Here is a 21,082-nt window from a genome sequence, read left to right as displayed (position 1 = left end):
TCTGATTATTTTGCAAGCATTTTGATTGTATCAGTAATAATAAACCTAAACACTGATTTTGGCTACTTTGTATAGAAGAAGCAGTATGTCTACACGGCAGCTCTCTACTTTTATTTTATTTTGGTTTTGGGTCCACAGGATCACCCCAATGGCTGTCTATTCCTGTTCCTTGTCAACCCTCTCATTTCTTCCATCAGGGATGAGATTCTTCCAGCCCATTTATTCATTGGTGGAGGTGAGAGTCAGGTGTTATGGACTGAGCCATTCTGTCAGTTGGTGGCTTGTGCACTCCAGAATTGCTGCAGGATACTGAGCATGTGCAACTTCACAGCTAAATGTCTCTCAGCTGTGTAGTGTGGGCACCCTGGGCTCTTTGCTGCAGGTGTCACCATTCCCTTGAGTTAAGCTGACCCCCTCCCCAGATGGGTTAAGTGGCATTGGACACCCGCTGTTATCTTTCTCTTCCCAGTCAGCACAGCATTCTTACCACTAATTAAAATGGGTGCAGGCAGGGCTTTACCCCTCTGTGCCACAGGGCTAGTGTGCATCTCTGTATTCTTATGCATCTTTTTTAAATTAAGTGATCTTTTTATTCCAGACAAAATTCATTTATAGCGGATAATTTTATAGCGGTTTAACAATGACATTTCTTTGCTATTCTGAGATGTGTTCTAAAACAACTCTGCCTGCAACAATCCAGCCTGCTATAATTTACAATGTTGCCTCAGTATATGCATTTGTATTTCATTTTTAAAATGTGGCTGCCTAACTGGTGCCTATTTAGATAGCCCCTGCTGTGGCACAAGTGTGTAGGTCAGTTTCTGTTCCCGTTTGTTCATTATGGTCTCTCCATGAGCATAACCCTGCATCTGTGTTGTTAGTCTGTTAGATATACCTCTGGCAGCATGATGAAATGCTTGTTAACACCATCTGGATTTCAGATTTGCTAAATGTACTGTGAGGTCATTTAATATCAGACAGTGTTCTCTCAACATGGATACTGTAGACTCTGATCTGGTCTTTCATAAACCCTTAATAATATGCCTTGCATTCTGAGGTTTGTGCTACTGCACTGTTTAAATACTTTGTTATCCTTTACCTGACAGATTGTACAGAATGTTCAGAATGCCTTGATGTAAAGTACTGTTCTTATTTTTAAATGAACCTTGTCATTTTGATGTTTTAACTATACCAATAATTTTCCTAGGAATTTGAAAAAGATGTGTTAGACTTCAGGCAAAAAGTGGAAGATATGGACAGGAGATTGGGAACTGTCTTCTGCCTCGCCTTTGAAGATGCTCTTGACCTGGAACATGCCTTTAAGGTTTGTAATAGTTACCAAGGAGATAAACATCGGTGTACATCTAGTTTACCGTGTAGCTGTGTACATTTTGTGTTCACAATGTGTATACAGCACTTTTTAGTTCTTTTTAGCATTTTTACGTGGTTCATTCTGATTTTTCAAATATTTAGGAAGCATTTTATAAAGAAATATTGGGACTGTGTTTGCTATTGCCCTTTGCAGTGACTTTTTCAGAGTGCAGCAATGAAATGTGCTCATTCAGTCAGAACACAAAAGGCCAAGCCTTCAGTAGTTTTGTATATTCCTGTCATTTACGTTCTGAAGCCAGTGACAGGCACAGCATGGATGCTGCCATGCTGTTGTTAAATGACACAGGCCAAGTTCATAAACCAGAAAGTGATGGCACTTGTTTCAAGTACTTTCATATAAACTGCAGATGGAGACTTTTGATGATTTTGGAAGCAAATTATTTATCTACATATATGTTTTATCTCTTCATAAGGTGCAATATTTCATATATTAGAAAACAGTGAGGTAGTCTCTGAAAGTCTGATCTGAGAGTTATTTATTTAGTATGGTGAAGTGAAAAGAAAACAGTTTTTAAAGTACTTTGTAGTAGGATGTAGGACTGAAACTGCAGAAGAATATACAAAAATCAAAACAGCATAGCAAAGCTTTAGTAGTTGAATAACTGAATTCTTTGATTAGAAATGCAAAGCAGTTCAGAGACACTGTGGGTCTAAATCACTGATAAGACAGCAAATAGAAGCAAGTTTTACAGACCTATGGGGATAGATAGCACGTGGATACCTTAGTTCAGACTTGTAACAGGTATAATTATTAATTATAGTTATTATCGATTAAGATGCTTAAAGACATTATTGGATTGTAGGCTTCCATGCCGGTATATGAACAGTCAAAAACTATAACATTCCACTGGGGCAGCGGTCATGAAATATTCCTTGAATAACCAAAATTATAAAATATCTACCCAGATTTTTAATTTAACAAAATCTACACAGTTGAACAGAAGGAATATAGAAAATGTGGGTTCTGTAAATAAGTCTTCAAAGTCATATGCCTTGATAAAATAAGATATTTTTGGGTGAGAGGGGCTAAAATTATACATAAGTGTGCATATATCTTGGCATTGGTTGTGTTGTGTTTCCTTAGTCACTGGTCTGTTGAAAAAGACTTATTCAGTTGTACTGGATTGAAACAAGTGATTGCATAACATCACTGCACTCAATTTTGGGGAGCTTCTCCCTTTCATTGTTTTGCAGCCAAGGAGTTATAAATTTGGGGATATACAAAAAACACTTACAATCTGTATAATTGGGGTCACAGGTTATTTTCCAGCTTTGGTGTGCTGTGGCTTTCCAGTGATTGCATCTCAGTTTTACATAGTTGTAATCCATTTGTATTTCTCTTTCACATTTTGTTCTTTTTCTGATTTGCATATGATTGTTATTGTTGTGAGCATTTGATTCATCTGCTGTTATTACTAAGCAAACATTTTTATTGTAAAAATATACGAGTCAACTAAAAACATTTAAAACAGAAGCATGTTGGATCTTCTTGCTGCAACCTAATGGCATGAGCTTGTAGTAGGGTCACCCTAAATCAGGACTGATATCCCAGCAAAGGGTGTATACCATCAACTTGAAATGGGGTTTTCTCCTTTTCAGATGTCCAAAGTAGGACATTTTTTAAGGAAATGTGAGATTTTGCATGATAAGCCATGTCCCAACCAGTGCAAAGGCCTGGACTTCACTTCTTTGTCAAAATAAAAGCAAACTCTAGCAGAATTTGAGCTGTTTATATTGTTTTGTATATTATAATATGTTTGAGATGCATAAAACAATTATTTTGTAAGTATTAAAGGAAACGTATGAAATAATTTTGTCCTAAAATCTCAGGATATCTGCCATTTTCCATGTTTTTTTTTGTTTTGTTTTTGTTTTTGTTTTTGCAAGACCGAAGTGTCCAAATAGGGACTGATCTGTGTAAAGGGGGACAGGTGGTAACCCTGGCTTTAATACTGTACTCTCACTGTACCATATATTTGAAAAATCTGTCAGTGGATAACACATAAGGAGTTTCAGACAAATTAATGAGAAATTTTCCCCAGAAAAAAGTATGCAAGGGTGATGTTTTTTGCTTGAAGACCATTTACCAACCTACTGTGTCAGTGATCTAAGTTTGAAAATGACCTTAGTTTATTACAGAGCCAACTGTAAAAGGAAGAACAGGTCTGAGAGAAGCAGAGAAGGCATGGAAGTTAACTGTCGGTACAATGTTGAACTTTTACTTTGCAGTCTACCATAGAGATACCTATTTTTCTGTTCTACTTTTCTAGGCTTTTACCTTCACTACTGACCCTCATTTCCTCCTCACTTAGCCATTCCATTCATGGAAATTGTAGGGTGGAAAATACAAATCATATAGTGGCTGTGAGAATAACACTAGATTAAGGAGCCTTGTTGCCGGTCACATGGTGGACCTATAGTCTCCATATATCTAACTGCTGTTGTAGCCTCCAGTCTTAGGTAGGTGTAAGAAAAAATATGGATATGGTACATTTTCTTGAGTGCACTACAATGCAGAATTATGTCACTGAAAATAACTTGAAGGTCCTTGGTGAAGTGTAGAGCAAGCTAATCACACCCTCTGTTTTTTCAAACCCAAATCAGTGAGACATTTATATCCTCTGAAGTTTGCAATATTTGATAAAATGGTCCATCGATGTAGTGGGAATTGACAGGTTGTACATTTATTGAAAACTGATATGGTATAATTCCTCAAAACACAGATGATGATGGGTGAAATATGGAGAACAAGGGCTACCTTGGCTTGATGTACAGATAAGTTGCAGACAGTTGACAGAACACAAAGGACAACAGCAGAATAAAGTACATGAAAACATTCTTCCAGTCAAATGATACAGACTAAAGTGACCCACTCTTGGAGGCAAGCCTTGGTCTCCAGTCAGCCGTGGAGGCATGGACCGCATACCAGATTGTTCTCTTTAAATGCACATGTGAAGGGTAAGAGTGACACCCCATTTTAACAAAGAGGCATTTCATTGCTAAGATGCAGTAGAACGGGTTTAGCTAACTTTGTGTACCAAAATGTTTAGCGTGTGTTACACTAACAGTACCCATTACATACCACTTCCTGTGGTTGTAAGATGTAAAGTAGAAAGTCTTACTTTGTAGAAATATGATAATAGCTTTTCACACTGGTCTTCACCCAACCAAGCTAAGTGTCGATGAGAGTAGCAACTCAAAATCAATGATAGCTAAATGTCACCTGATAAGGATGAAGATACTAAGCCGTGAAACAAAGTACATGATATAGATAAAAACAGTGAATATTTTCATACAGTCAGAAAGCCAAATATGTTGTCTGCGTATTCACTGCACTATACAGTACTTACTAAATAATTTTGTAGATGTAGAGCTCTTTTTCTAAAATTCATTACTCATTTTCATACTGACTAAATGTGCTTCTTAGAATGTCTACTTCTTCCAAGCCATCACAGAGACAATAATTGTTCAGTAAAGAGATATAAAATATTTCCCTTCAGTTAACAAGTGCCAACAGTTGTGATAGGGGAGATATGACTAATAAAGTCAGGAAGGACTTGTTCTGGATAATACTGGAATGATCGCTAATGCAATGAATGCGTGGATAGCTAACTTATCTTGCAGTAGTTCTCTGTTATGTCATATGAAGTGAAACGTGGTTATAGTCAATTAGCATCCACTGAACAAAAATAACCCAACCAGAAATGCCGCACTGTGGCCTATTTATTTATTGTCTGTTTGTTTTTTTAAGTAAAAATAGATATATCACCCTTAACTTTACTTTCAGATTTATCAAATATTGTATGACCACCCCCATATCCCTAGTGTGAGCAAACTTGATTTTGTTTATTATGTAAATAGCAAATGCTATATGTGAAAAGAATCTAAACTGGGAGCATTATTACTGAAGCTTCAAATTTTAACAGGCCCAGTTTTTAGTTCATGAGATATTTAAAAGAAATTAGGTCAGATCTATTAGCTCTGTACCTGCAGTAAAAATTAGATAAAATATTTCCTGTAATTAATAATACTTAACACCTTTGGACAGAATATTTAAACAATCATAGATGACTATTTAGAATTATTGTTTATGTCTTCAACAAGTTATGGACTGAATGTTGTGAATCAAATACCACTGAATTAACCAGCTGTGGTAAAGTATCATTCTGATTCAAAATTTCAGAATCACCTTTGAGGAGGGAACTATTTGTTCCTGGCAGATTAAATAATTTCTAGGATCAAATATTAATAAGCCACACCATGTTTGTTTTCTTCATTGTATTTAAAGAATTTGTGCATCAATTGTTTATACCGGCATAAATAACCAAATGTCCATAAAACTTGGGTATTTATTCATCTTAAAAATATGCAGTGAGAAATATAGAAGTTTTACTTTTGGCATGAGGATACTGTTAATTAGTACTTATTCAGTATGGTCAATAGGAGTTAGATATTTTAATAAATTTTAATAAAAGATATTTCCTGAGATGTTTTTACTGTGCTTGGTCATGATTCTGATTAACATTTTTGACTATATGGGTTTTAAAATATCCAAATTTGTATCCTGAAGTCTAGTTATAGAGGGACCATTATTAGAGCTCTTTCTAGGTTCCCTGGAGATAGTAATTTGTTTATTGACTTCCAGAATTTCTTTGGGTTAGAATGTGGGTTGCTCAGAGATTTTTGATAACTTTTTTTTTTTTGTCTAGTAGGACCTTCTTTTTTGTTTGGTTGTGAAGCTATTTATATAAGTTCCGGTGGAAAGCTGAGTTGTTATTTTTTTCCATGCTCTCCAGGCACTCTATCTCTTGTTCATAAGTGATCGAGCTGACTGGTTTAGCTATGGTGTAGAATTACATTTTAGCCTTATTTTTCTACTGGGAGCCAGGGTGGTAAGGGCCTCTAGGAATATATTGAAGCTTTAGACAACCTCATTAAGGGGTAATGTGTGTAGGAATGACCAGTTTACAGTGGAGAGCAATTCATTTAGGGTGACAGGGTTGTAGTTTTTAAGGTTATGAGACTCTGTATTGGTGGCTCTTGTTAAGATTTGGAGAGTGTCTTACTACTGAGGTAGGGATGTGGTCAATAAAGGAGGTAGGTTGGAAGGGTTATGATAGCACCGAGCCGTTCTGGGAATTTTTTTGCTGGTGCCTGGGTAAAGTGATCAGATGGGTAAAGCTATAAAGGTTTATAGAGTAGCTAGGGGATGCAGTATTAACAAGATTCCAAAAAGACCCTTATAGAACATATCCTCATAGGGAGTGATATAGAAATCCCAGAAAGAAACTGCCTGAGTATGGGAATGTTCTTACCATGGGGTATTTAGATTGCTGCAATGACAAGTTTTTTTGTGCTGATTTAGGTTACTGGTTGCTATAAGTATTTCAGCAGGGCTGAAATCAGGGATAGCTATTGAGAGGAGGGAGAGAGAGAGTTGGTCAGAGTAGAGGATAGCTATTCCTCCACCCGTTTTTTACTTCTATCCAGTCGAACAGTATTATAACGAGGGTGGAGAATTTCACAGTTTGTAATATGAGGTTTTAACCATGTCTTAGATAGGGCAAGTATATCTGGGTTATATTGAGAAGTCCAGGCATGAAGGTTGGTGCTTTTATTGACAATGCTTTATATATTCATTGACAAAAAAGATTTAAGGAGGCTTGTGGTCGTAATGAGTTATTTGTGAGGCAGTTGGAAGGGGGGGTGCTGTACAAGTATGGTTAAAGTGCTGTTGGCAAGGGCCTGGGTTGGGGTGAATATCACCAGATAAGAGTAGTATTGTGCTTTGAAGTATTTGTAGGAAGAAATATTGGCAAAGGAACTAATTTTTTGTTTTGATGAGAGGTTGGGCATTCGGTATGTACAATACTTTGAACTTGTGAAATGATATAGTGGTATGGTTAAAGAGAGAGGAGGCAATACGGGTGGAGTAGTTATTTGTATTTTGGGTAGTGTGATAAGAAACCATAGATTATGCAGATGAGTTTCCCACATTTGGGGAAATCACAGGGGTTAACCCAACTGAAGTGTGCAATGGAAGAAACTCATCCTAGGGAAACCACCTTTGTGATCATGATATTGCCCCTGCCAGATAAGTATGAATTCAAGGTGGATGAACTCAACCTACCAGGGTCTCCTTAGTCATATTTGATAATCCACTAGATCAGATTTAACTTAAAGGGAGTTTTAGCTACAAACCCTTCCTGGCTCGCATTCATATATATGGTTACCTGTTGAAAAATAGATTTGCTGTTACTCATCAATTCAATAATCAGACGTTGCCAAATACAAAAAAAAAAAAAAAAAAAACAGGAAAATTTTATTTCTCTGGGTACAAAACCCATATTACCCCATCATGTAAAGTTTCTAACAGATATAACACCAACTGTAATAACGTTCCTCTCCTTTAGGGAAATTTCATTTCCTGATGGCAGATACCTTGCAGGAAAAATACTGTCCTTTACCCAGCTCTATAGAATAGAAGGATGAATCCCTGACTATGATCCATGAAACAAATGTTTGATTAGTGGCTTTTAAGTGCTGGAAGGGCTGGGACAGAGAAGGTGGGCTGCCATCTGTCCTATCTGGGAGAAGGAGGTGACTCTGGCTCACTGCTTGGGTGTCACCTACTGGGAGTACCTGGTGTTCCATCTATGGAGCAAAGGCCTACCGAGCACATACTGTCCTCATGCGACTACATTGGTTGCAGTAGTTAGCAGGGAGAGGCACACTTTCTGCAGCAAGCAGCACTTAGGGAGAGCTGGAGTGAATCTTTGCGGTGGGGGTTCTCCAAGGTGGATTGCAGGCCTCTTTGTTGGAACTGAAAGCTTTTTCATTCCTACCACTTGACTCTCACTGTAAATGGAGTGAATGCACTAATCAGGCACCCTGGGTAAAATGGACTTTTGCTTAACACAGGGATGCTTGCCTTTCACCCCACTGGAATGAATAGGCAGTTGGGTAAAGTGGAGCCATTGAGCATATCCAGTGGAGGAGAAATAAAAAGATACAGAAGAAAAATATGTTAAAATGCTGCCTTTAATATCAGAAACTAAACATCTGTGACCCATGCTTTGAAAATAAATATTATTTTTGCATTAAGCTAGTTATTACCCTACAGGAATGCTGTCACTGTTTCTATCAGTAGTATCGCCATCATTTTCCCTGCTGTTGCTGAAGTCAGGCTTTCTAACCAGTAATGTGAAGTTGTTGAATCTCGACGTTTATTCTCACTGATGGGTTTAGAGCCAATCCTCGGCTCCAACACGGCTGATAGCAAAGCTCAAGGTTTGCCAGTAGCTCGAGATCAAGCCCCTGCTGGACAATGCACTGCCGGAATTACCTCAGATCTAGTTTGCCGCGGCAATAGAGATCTCGGTGATTCAGCTTGCTCGAACCATTTGTGGGAAAAATAACAGCAAGTTTATATAAAAACCTTTTCTTTTTCTTACTAAAACAGTTGTGTGTCCATATCAGGTTGTTTATTAATATAATATATAGTTTATGTAGTTTTAGACAGTTTAAATAGTTAGTGCCCTGTTGGCTTCTTGGTTTGTGTGGGCCTTTACCCTATTTACTCTTATTAGTCTTTCTAATAGTCAGTGTTCTTCTCTGTGGGCCTCTTAGCCCTATATTTGTAATCTGTAATTATATTGTTATAGTTAGTGCCCTGTTTGGGCTTAGTAGTTTTGTGGATCTTTACAAGTGAGTAAGGATTTTTTTTCTGTCTTACTTTTTTCAGTTTACTGTTTGTTATTAACTATGTCGGATGAAAAGGAGAAATCCCATCCTAAATCGGGATTCAAAAAATACCCAGATTGTGGGCAGAAAATGTCCGTCACTGACAGACACATCCAATGTGTCTACTGTCTGGGGCTAAACACCTCCAAGACACTTGCAGCATTTACCATTCTTTTTCTTCAAGAGTCCTCTTGGAGAGAAGGAGGAAGCTAATAGATAGAGGATTGCTACAGCAATCTTTTTCTGAGGTTATGAGTAGCCATGAGGGGTACTAGCACATCCTCCAAATCCTCAAAATCCAGATCTTCAGACAAAATGACAAAAAAGGCAAAAATTTCAGGAGGAGGGTCATTGGTTCCACAGATCTCGGAACCGAGTGTACCTTTGAGTCGGAGCCAGCTCTCGGTTTTGGAGCCGGTCTCCCTCTCCTCCAGTCAGCACCTTCGGTGCATTCAGCTAAGTCCTCAGTCAGCCTTTCAGATTTGGACATGGATCGGCTAGTGCAGAAGCTTTTACAGGCACCAGGACTTGGCAAATTGTTGTCAGCCCTGAAGACCATGGAACCGGATTTGTCTACTCCTCCTCTGAGCCGTACTGGACTCTCAGAGCCGAAGGAAACTGAACTGATGGTTGTCGAACCCTTGGAGCCGATACCCACACTGGTGTTATCGGCTCCATCTACTCGGATGTCCATGGCATCGACTGAGGACTCTAGGAGCTGATGCTCTCTCGTCGGGTCCAGGGAGGGTAGTTGAACCAATTTGTCAGTGCCGACTCTTCCTCTCGGGGCTTCAGCTCGGATGAGCTTGGTTCCTACCTCAGGCTCGGAGCCCAGGGTTTCGGTGTGGGAGGATCGGAAGGTACTCTCGGGTCTGTCCACTCCTTCTCATCGGAGCCATGGTGCCTTCGATGCTATGAGGAGAGTTTTGTCTCCAAAGACAATGTCAGCATCGGTTCAGCCTTCCCTCTACCCTCAAGCTCCTGTGTCTGCTTCTACATGTATAGGTCCCTCTAAGCGTAGAGACCCTGAGCCTCAAGTACTCCCACAGGGCATCCCCTACTCCTCTGAGACCTCCCCAGATCCCCCCCACTGAGGAGGTGCCCAGGAAGAGACTGTGCAAGAGGAGGCACTTAGACTCCCCACAGGAGTCTTTGACATCTGATACAGACTTAGATGAGTCAGAAGGGTCCCCTCGATCCCCCTCTGAGGATATCTCCTTTGCAGAGATAATAGAGATCCTTAGTCATAGGGGTGATTGGCAGTCCAAGACCCCTACTAAGGATGAGTCCATGCTCTTGAAGGCTTTTGGATCTCAATCTTCCACTTCTTGGGTGTCTCTGCCTTACGACGAGCTCATGGAACTGATTTCTTGTAAGGCGTGGGAGTCACCGGAGGCCATGGAACCTGTTCCTCGTAAGCCCAACAAATTCATGTCTGCCCCAGTGGACAAGCCTTTTTTGACAAAAGGGAGTGCCTGTTGATGCCATGGTGGTAGCTGCAGCCACCAAGAAGGAAGTATCTGAGATGTCCACCTCTGTCCATCCCCCTAACAGAGATTCTAGGGTCATAGATAGATATGGGAAACGCATGTTTAGTTCAGTGACTTTTTTTCTGCGATCACTGAACTACTTAACCCACTTTACGAGACTACAGAGAGCTCTCCTGAAAGAGCTAGGAGATACTCTCCAGGGTACAGTTAGCTGCAGGGGTGGCTGACAAAGTCAACATCCAGCTCGCTGCCCTAAACTCAGTGGTAAACTCATCCATGCATCTCATATCCTATGCAGCTGATGGTTCGAGTAGAGCTGCTAGTTCGGGCATTGCTCTTCGAAGACAAGCCTGGATGCATCTGTGTTCATTTGAAGAACACTTTGAGTCTTCCTTTATACCCCATTCAATGGCTCATCACTGTTTGCGCCCAAAGTAAAGGAAACTTTAACCAGGTGTGAGCAGGAAGGCAAGACCTTATCTGCCATTGGAGTCCATTTCTCGACCCCTACTCAGCCCTACACAAAGAGCCCTAGGGGAGAGAAAATATGGTTCTGAAAAGCACAGGAAGCCTTTCAGGACACATGTAGAGAAACCCCCTCTAGAGGCAGAGGAGGGGGTTATAATGGAAGACGCCGCCCCAGTGGCAGAGAGGGTCTGCAGCAACAGGGTGACAGGGGTCAGTTCTCCGGTCAACCCTACCAGTGCCCCTGAAAGGGGGCCCAACTGTTCAGCTCTGGAGGCAGTCGGGGGTCACTTGTCTTTGTACCCAGAAGCCTGGCTAAACATAACATCAGATACTTGGGTACAAAGCATCATTTCCAGAGGATATTTCGTACCATTCTCTTCCCCTCCCATTCCTGTAAAGAGAATCCCAGATGATCCACCCAGTCTCAGGGAACAAGCAATCGTAGAGGTCCACAGATTGCTAGAAAAAAAGAGTTATCCAACCAGTCCCAGCAGACCAAGTTGGATTTGGAACTTGCTCAAGATTCTTTTTAGTACCAAAGAAGACAGGGGACTAGAGACCTATCTTGGACCTCAGCAGACTCAACCAGTTCGTAAAGAAAGAGAAGTTCCGAATGGTCACGCTTCAGTCCATTCTTCCCTTCCTAGGGAAAGGCAATTGGATGTGCTCCATAGATCTCAAGGACGCGTACTATCACATAAAGATGAACAGATGCTCCTGAGATCATCTGCGCTTCTGGCTGGGAGCCAATCATTACCAGTTTCGTGCCCTGCCCTTTGGTCTCACTACATCCCCCAGAATGTTTACCAAATGCATGGCAGTGGTCACGGCTCACCTGAGACGTCTAGGATTCCAGGTGTTTCCATACCTAGATGATTGGCTCCTCACCACTGCCACCAGGCATCAATTGACTCAGGCAACACAATACACTCTGACACTCTGCCATCAATTAGGCATTACAATCAACTTCGAAAATTCTGCCTTATCGCCATTGCAGCATACCATTTTTATAGTTGCAGTGTTAGATACCTCAACTATCACTCTACGTCTCCCTGTCGAAAGAGTCTTTCTTCTCCACCAAAACGTCAGCTCACTGGCGTCAAAGAACAAAGCTACAGCAGCAGAGGTATTGAAGGTGCTAGGTTTGATGGCTTCAGCAATCCTGGCTATACCACTCGCAAGGATGCATATGCAAATTCTTCAATGGCTCCTCTTCGCTCAGTGGTCTTACCAGAAACTACCGATGCACCACATGATACTCATTACAGACTCTTGCAGGAGAGACCTTCGGTGGTGGTTGATGTCTCTTCATGTCACAATCGGAAGACCCTTTGTCCCAAGGCACATGGACAGATCAAGAATCAAATCTGCACTTCAGTGTTCTAGAGTTGAGAGTGGTGCTTCTGGTGTTGCAGTACTTTCAGGACTCTCTCCCTCTAGGAACTATTGCAATTCAGATGGACAACATGTCAGTAGTCTGGTACTTGAACAAGCAAGGCGGAACCAAGTCTTAACCTCTTTGTCGAGAAGCCCTCAGGGTCTGGCAATGGGCTATGTTGTCCCAGCATTTTCTGTTAGCAACACACATCCCGGAGAAATCCAATGTGATGGCGGACAAGCTAAGCAGGGCAATATTGCTCCCTCATGAGTGGTCTCTCAAACAACCGGTTGCGGAGTTGATTTTCCGCAAATGGGACAGCCTTGCTGCGACCTTTTTGCCAGCCATATCAATTCAAAATGCAGAAGCTACTTTGCCCTAATACCACCTCCCGGTCATGCCCCGAGAGATGCACTTTTACATGATTGGCCCCCGGGTCTCCTTTATGCATTTCCATCCTTCCCATTAATACCCAGATTTTTACAGAAAGCAAAGGACTGTTATACTCATAGCCCCCTACCGGCCTCGACAGATTTGGTTTCCATTTCTCCACCATCATCTGTTGGAAGATCCATGGATCCTAGACCCAGTTCCGGACCTTCTGACACACCCGTCAGGGGACCTTCATCCTTCACTGCAGTCCCTGAAACTGACTGCTTGGCTAATCCACTTCTCCTAATTGCCAGGCTTCATTGAATTTCAGGAGATACAAGACAAATTCTCTTGTCTTCTCACAAGCCATCTACCAGGAAATTATATGGCAGTAAGTGGAAAAGGTTCTCAGTTTGGGCCAACATGCAGAACATTGACCCTTTCTGAGCAATGCTATCTTCTATTTTAGAATTTTTTACAAAAATTTTTAAGGAAGGGGCAGCAGCTGCTACAGTTCGAGTTCAGTTAGCTGCCATCTCAAATTTCCACCTTGGGTTTGGTGGCTCAAATGTTGTGGGCCATGAATTATCCAAGACTTTTCTTAAAGACGTTCTTCATATGAGACCTCAGATCAAAATTCCCTATTCTCCCTGGAATTTAAACCTTATGCTGTTTCAAATTATTCTTCCTCCTTTTGAACCAGCATCTTCTTGTGATCTCAAACTTTTATCCTGGAAAACAATATTTCTTGTGGCCATTACTTCTGCCCACAGTGTGTCAGAACTTCAAGCATTATCTATCAGACCACCCTACATGATTTTCCATGCTGATAGAGTATCTCTCAGAGCAAACCCCTCATTTTTACCTAAAGTCTGTTCTGAGTCAAATATCAATCAGGTCATTGAGCTGCCAGTCTTTTTTCGCAACCACTCTAACAAATTGGAATACATGCTGCACAAACTTGATGTTCACAGACAGGTCAGATTTTATCTTGACAGAACTAAGGATATTAGAAAATCAGACCAACTTTTGTATCCTTCCCAGAAGCAAGAAAAGGCAATCCAGTGGCTAAAACAACCTTATCTAAATGGTTATCCGATTGCATATCCTTTGTTTATGAAAATGCGAACATGCCATTAACACACAAACCAAAAGCTCATTCTACCAGAGCAGTCTCTACCTCTTCTGCTTTTCAAGCTAAATTGCCCCTTGACAATATTTGTGCTGCAGCCACTTGGTCTAAGCCTCATATCTTTATCACGCATTACAAAGTAGATAGGGCTTCAAGGGACAGGTCTTCCTTTGGTTCTACGGTACTGAAGAACATACTCCCATGAGCCACCCAAGGTTGAGGGTGCTAGGGACGCAACCCATCAGTGAGAATAAACGCGAGATTTAACAACTTCACATATAGAAGTTATGTACTTACCATAACGTTCCATGCGAGTTGTTTATCTGGTCTTTATTCTCACGTCCCTCCCTCCTTCCCCCTCCTGGCTGACTGTTGACTTAGAGGCTAGTACCATCCTGGTTATTCAGTATTTCTTCTTCCCCTTTGGGAAGTGTTCTTGGTAGAAATATATAAAAGGGTATGTATATGTATGTATATAGCAGCAAACAAGATCTGAGGTAATTCCGGCAGTGCATTGTGGGATAAGGGGCTTGGTCTTGAGCTACTGGCAAACCTTGAGCTTGCTATCAGCTGTGTCGGAGCCGAGGATTGGCTCCGAACCCATCAGTGAGAATAAAGGCGAGATAAACAACTAACATGGAACGTTATGGTAAGTACATAACTTCTTTATTCCCTAGTTTATTGTAGCCTACTGTGTAGAGGGATATTACTGTAGCCATTTCCCAGTTTTGCAGACTCTCCCCACTGTCCAGTGATTGAGAATGTTGAAAGTATTTCACTGTGTCCTTTGTGCCTTGTACTCTCACAGCTTCTCCAGTCCTGTTTCACATTACTGTTGCCAATGGCTACCCCCGTCCCTTTCTCCCCATTCTTCTTTCCTACTGGATAATTTTCCCATTTGCTTTTTTGTGGACACAGATGCAGAGACATCATTTCTTGACTCTAACTTGCCCCTCATCATCCCTGCAGTCCTCACTTTGTCAGCTTTGTTACTACATCAATGTATTTTACTCTCTTCTGCCTAGTTCTGTTAATTTAACGAGTGCTTATCTCCACTTATACTTGTTCTCCTGAATTTCCTGTTTGCTGTTTTCAATGTTTTTGATACTGCCACCCCCTTTAGCCTTCCATCTTACCTCCATTTCTTGTGCACCGTCTTTTACTGATATTGCCTTCTTTATCTTCTCCTCACTCACAGAAGTGTCTTACTTTGTTGTCCCTTTTGCTGCATCATTTCCTTAACTGTTTTGTCCACTGTTGTGCCTGTGCTAGGTAAACATTTGTTTTCTGTTTCTTCCTCCTTTGTTGCTGTCCTTGGACCTGCCTTCTTAAGAGTGAAATTTAATAGTTAAAGTTGCACTTTCTTTCTTTAGGATTATATCTGTTCCCAACTTTGTTGTTCCCACATTGAAATTTCCTCTATTCTTTGAATTACTCTGACTCAAAAAGGAAATGCCTGCACCACGATAACACATCCATTTTACAGTTATACTTCCTTATGCCTGTTTAGGCCCCTTCCTTGAAGCATTATTCCTTCGTGTTTCCTTCTTGGCAGCCCCTCAGACAGCGATGACAGACTTGGTATGTATTTATATTTTATCAAGTTTGGCTGGATAATGACTGTCAATGGACCCCCTGTTCCTGTCTGGGTTTATATCATCAGCAAGGCGCACAGATAAATAAATTTCACATTCTGTGTACATTTATGCATTTAGATTGATCAGATTACCTCAGAGTAATATATCTGCAATGGCTGAAACCTGGTATGACTTTTTGTAGCTCGTCTTCAAACATGCAATATATATAATTTCATGGACAGAAAAACTAGCATACTATGACACATGTGACTTTTTTAAAAGATTGCCTGCAATCATAACATTATGTTTCAGAAACTGACATAGACAGTGAATTGACAAATTTTGTCCATTTACCTTAAAAAGTCAGCTTTGTAGGTAGATTTTATGAACCAATACACACATTTTCATTGGGTTACCAGATTTGTGTCATTAAAGGAGACAGATATGTGACACAGATGGAACCTCTCACTTAATAGTTCATTCTTTGTCCCTGTGTCAGTTTACAATTGCAGTAACATGTATAAAATATTTGTTCACTTTCATACATGACTTTTATGATGTTTGCCATGTTAGAGTTGTCATATCTTTTCGCATTAATCACATAGACCAACCTTTCTTTTTCTAGGGTGCTGTATTTACTCATTCATTCCTACTTGCTCCCCGGTAATGCTCTATGAGGGTATCTTTTCCCATGAACACTAGCATTTTGGCCACCACAGTTGCCACTGGAATAGTGGCAGATGAAAGCCAAGAACCCATAGGTTGTCATCAGAGATGGTGTAGAAATATTTTTCGTTTATGCTCCTGCTTCTTGGCCTGTTTCATTGCGTCAGACCTACAGTATAGTACACAGAGATGTTGGCCTCTGTGCCATCTTTGTACTGCCTTGCAGTGTGCCAAAATTCTAAAGTCTCAGCAAATATAATTACATGTAGAACACACCTTCTATACTCCACATGCTACTGCAGAAATTCCAGTTCCTTTCCCTGTGACAGGAGAAATTGTCATCTACAGGTTATTTGTACCCCTTCTTGCTGGCTCCTCTGATATTGATGTTAATTACTCATCCCCCTGTCACTGACAACAGAATCAGAAGTACTAAAACCTATGTCAAGAAAGTTGGGTTTGGAGTTCCCACTTTTGGAAAAGACAAAAAGTGGGTACAAAAAACACACCATTCGTGACCTTTGTCCCATCCTATTTTAATGAGTAAGTTCATATATATTTTGGTGGATCATTTGTCTTCTCTGTAGAAACATGAAAAATATATAAAGAAATGCATAATGCAAGCAGATGCATAAACATACAATACCTGTTAAAGGTATTTTATAGGTCTGTCACTTTCTGCAAAACCAGTACAGATCATCCCCTAATCTGTATCAACGTGCAAAAGTATAAAGTATTTGCCATATTTGTATGAGCAATGTAACATGCTTAGAGTCTCTTTTGACTTCATTCCTTGTTTTTGTATGTAGGCTTATTCTAGAACAGGACAGGTAAGTATATTTTAGTAGTGAAATGACAAATCTGGAAACTAAGCACATATTTAATTGTTATGAAAAGAATAATTATATTTTTAATTTAGTATACTGAATTTCTGCTTTTGAGGTAGAAGTTTAAACAAATTGTTTAATTATGTCCTAATGGTCATACTATCAACTGTACAGATATCCTAGGGTCACTACTTTTACAACAGGGCTTTTATGATGCAGAACTTTACTGCAGCTCAAAAAATTACATCACAAATATAAAGCAGAAGCAATAAACAGAAACACAGAAAATGTCCATAAGTAGCATGCAGACATCAAGAATTGCTCATAATACCTGACTAGCACTTAAAAGCAAGATGTCTTGACTAAGACCCCAAATTCCCGACCACTACAAAAATGTTTGACATGCAGCAGCCTTAGTTGTAGGGTAGCCTAAATGTCAATGACCAATACCTGTTGTACCCGTGATTTCCACTCGATGGTACTACAGCATAGTGCTATTCTCACACCCTCATGCACAGGAGTGTGGGAGGGTCCATATGATGTCAGCCCTTCTTTTCTAGAATTATTTTGGTTAACCCATTCAGAAATGTATGCAGCCACAGTCCCTTTGTAAAATCTGTTGAGAAGTACTGCAAATCTGATTAATTAGCAACCTAGCCTACTTTTGGTAAGGCAGCCCAGTTGTTTACTTCATGAATGTATCTCAACAAAACAACTTTTTTTGTAATTTCTGAATATTCAGTTTTGCTTTATTAATGCAAATGCCTCATTATTTTTCTTATTAGATATATTATACACGATGTGCTATGACAATTGATCCATTACTGTTGTTTTAATTATTTTTATTTATTTTTTTATTCTGCAGTTGCTGGACATGTTCGGTGGTCTGCTTGAACGACCCTTAATAGCAGAGGATGTGTATGACAAATATCCCATACTTGTTGCAAAATTTGACAAAGATATAGATGCTTCCAAATTAATATACAACACGCACATACGCAAAGAGACCGAATTAGGTAATGTCTTCGGAGGACTGCTTACTTAACCTATGTTTTCTGTTCTGATTATAACTAGAATCCAAATAAGTGTGCTAAGAATGATGTATGGTATTGCAAGTGCTTTAGGCGAGTGTCCAGATTACCTTGTTAATTTTCATCCCACCTCCAAGCATGTGAAGACTTATCAAAAAGTAGTTACTGTAGATTAGTACATTAGGCAGTTCAATAAGAATTTGTTGTTTTTGCAATTGTATTCCATCAGGTACTACTGAAAAATCATGGCCATAGGTGCTGGGGATACAGACTGACCAAGAAACTGTAACTCATTTGTCTCCACCACAGTTCAGTACAAACTCTGCAGTGTACTGCCTCTGCTGCACCAATTCACTGTTAATCTTCTTGACCCCCTTTACCTTCACTTGTGACAGGGACCACAAGTTACTTAATATTTTGATCCCATTGAGACAGCTGCTGCATCTCACCTGCAGAGGACAGTCAGCTGTTTTCTATGAGTGTATAGGAACCTCTGAATTGGAGTAGGCGATTTTCATGCCAGCTTCTTCAAACTCAGCAGCAGACTGCCCCAGTGCATGCTGGAGATTACCGACACTTGATTTAAAAGGACACCTTATTTTGCAAATAGCAAAGATGCCACATCCCTGAGTGGATATTCTCCAGACCTTGGGTGTATATTGGTGCCTTGCCTATGAAAATAACAAACAGCAAGTTAGAAAAGACATGCCCTTGGCAGTGTCTTGCACTTAAGTTGAATGTATCTGACCTAACAATGAGACTGTGGCAGGCAGTGTCCTGCACTTAAGTTGAATGTATCTGACCTAATGATGAGACTGTGGCAGGCAGTGTCCTGCATGTGACCTAACGATGCGACTGTGGCAGGCAGTGTCCTGCACTTAAGTTGAATGTATCTGATCTAGCAATGAGACTGTGGCTGGCAGTGTCCTGCGCTTATGCTGAATGTATCTGATCTAATGTTGAGACTGTGGCAGGCAGTGTCCTGCATGTGACCTAACGATGAGACTGTGGCAGGCAGTGTCCTGCACTTAAGTTGAATGTATCTGACCTAACAATGAGACTGTGGCTTGCAGTGTCCTGTGCTTATGCTGAATGTATCTGACCCAATGATGAGGCTGTGGCTATGCTTGCTCCTCCTCAAATACAGGAACTAATGAGCATGTGGCACTAAGTCTGGGAAACCATACTGTTGTAACATGTTTCTGTAGGTATTGTGGGATATGTTGTCATATGCACTGTTAATGTTCACAACGATATATAAACTCTACTGCCAAATGCCTGTGATCCACTATCTCTGATGTCTGTGCAATTAGAGTTGATCCACTGCTCCATGGTCAGCCTGGAATTTACTTTACTCATCCTGAGTAAGATGCATGACTTTTTGATTCTTATTAGCATCCTGGCATATACTTTTCTGATGAAGGCTATGAAGTGGGTATCCCTGTAAGTGGAACATTTCCTCTCCTGATTCTGTTTTGGAAAAGATGACCGCTACTCCAGTTTGTCACTCCAAGGTAATATTCCAGCCTTCTGCACAACATTTAAAATCTCAGCAACTCAACATATCTTTCACCCTCTACAGCAGATAATTAGAGACAAATCCTCTATAAGTCAAGAACATGTGGCTAAAATCAGGGACATGGAGTTAGTATAAACTGTACATATTTATGGAGAAGGTAATCCATGTAACAGTAACAAACTGGACACAGATTAAGTTTTATAGGTTCATAGGAGGTTACTAGGCTATTGGTCCTAGGTCTTTATAAGCCTAGCCATGTTATACCATTTTTACCTTATTGACCAAGTTGTATGGTCTATATTTGCAGCTTGAGTCTATGATCAGCACTGACTGCTCTTATCCAAGATGGACGTAGGTGACTTCCCTGAGGTAAATTTGTAGTCTCCCATCCAGCTGTCTAAATTATGCTTAAATATGGTCATTGTCTGATTTACATGAATTGGGAATTTGTTCCAGAGGACTGTTAATCTCTGGGAGACGTATCTGTCTCTCTAGCATGTCCTGTTAATGTCACAGGCTAGGTTAAGATCAATAGAGTAAGTGAATCTTGTCCAATATGACTTGCGGATGTGCAGCATTTCCATTAGGGCAGGGTCAGAGACTGCTCAGTCACAAGTCACCTCTCAGCAGCCTATAAAATACAGAGCACAGTGACAGGGCCTTCAGTCCGTCCATGTAAGTCATGTATTGAAGGCCCTGAATTTTCTTGGTGAGAAACCTCTGAGGTCTCCTCAGCTGCTGAACATGTCTGGTGAGGTACATACAGAAGGGAGAATACTCTATTAGTGGTCTGATAAGGGATGAGTACAGGGGAATTATAACATCCTTAGCTCTGGATGTGATGCCCTTACTTATGAGATGTGCAACATAGAAGGCCTTCCTTACCACTGTGAACACATGGTGATCGAAGTTAAGGTTGCTATCAACCTATGTTCCAAAACCTCTCGCCACAGGGATTGAGCTAAGGGGGGTACTGTAATTTGTGGGGACTTCGCCTTTGCCGAAAGGGATGATAATGCATTTTGCTTTGGCACCAATCATTTGTCTGTGTAAGCCCTTTTTGTAACATGTCAACATCATTGGGGGACTCAATGGTTACACCCAGTTATCAGTTATTGGCAAACTTGTTAAGCCACAGGCCATCTATTTTCACCTGGACTTCTGAGAAATAGATTCCAAACAGCAGAGGGCCCAGCACAGATCCTTGTGGTACACCACTGGTGACTAGTCTGCAGGTAGATGTGGAATCCCTGATGTTGACTAGATGCGTTCTGCCAGTGAGCCATTTGGCTACCCATCTAGTGACATATGGGTTCATTTGCAACTTTTCCCTTTTTAATTTCTCAAAGTCTTTTGGGTTTCTATTACCATGACAGGAATGGACCACATTCCTAAGTCAAAGTACAATTAAAGTTCATGAAATTAGTATTGTTTCAGTCTTTGAAGTCAGACAAAAGTGCTCTTCACAGCATCCGTAATGTGCCCAG

General features: G+C 40.5%; 1 protein-coding gene and 1 pseudogene across 1 annotated transcript in view; one reads left to right on the top strand and one right to left on the bottom strand.

The window, feature by feature from the left end:
* DNAH9 (dynein axonemal heavy chain 9) overlaps positions 1 to 21,082 on the top strand; it is a 3,419,770-nt gene that overhangs the window by 451,265 nt on the left and 2,947,423 nt on the right. Inside the window, exons 8-9 of the mRNA XM_044069722.1 lie at positions 1,208 to 1,324; positions 17,911 to 18,061. Coding sequence (XP_043925657.1) covers positions 1,208 to 1,324; positions 17,911 to 18,061 — 268 coding nt within the window. The remainder of the gene's footprint in view (positions 1 to 1,207; positions 1,325 to 17,910; positions 18,062 to 21,082) is intronic.
* Positions 7,352 to 7,494, bottom strand: LOC122800550 (annotated as a pseudogene).

Source organism: Protopterus annectens, chromosome 4.part0 (assembly GCF_019279795.1).
Source record: "Protopterus annectens isolate FY-2018-M chromosome 4.part0, PAN1.0, whole genome shotgun sequence".
Taxonomy (NCBI): domain Eukaryota; kingdom Metazoa; phylum Chordata; order Ceratodontiformes; family Protopteridae; genus Protopterus; species Protopterus annectens.
The sequence above is the reverse complement of the archived record's forward strand: the minus strand, read 5'-3'. Positions and strand labels throughout refer to the sequence as shown.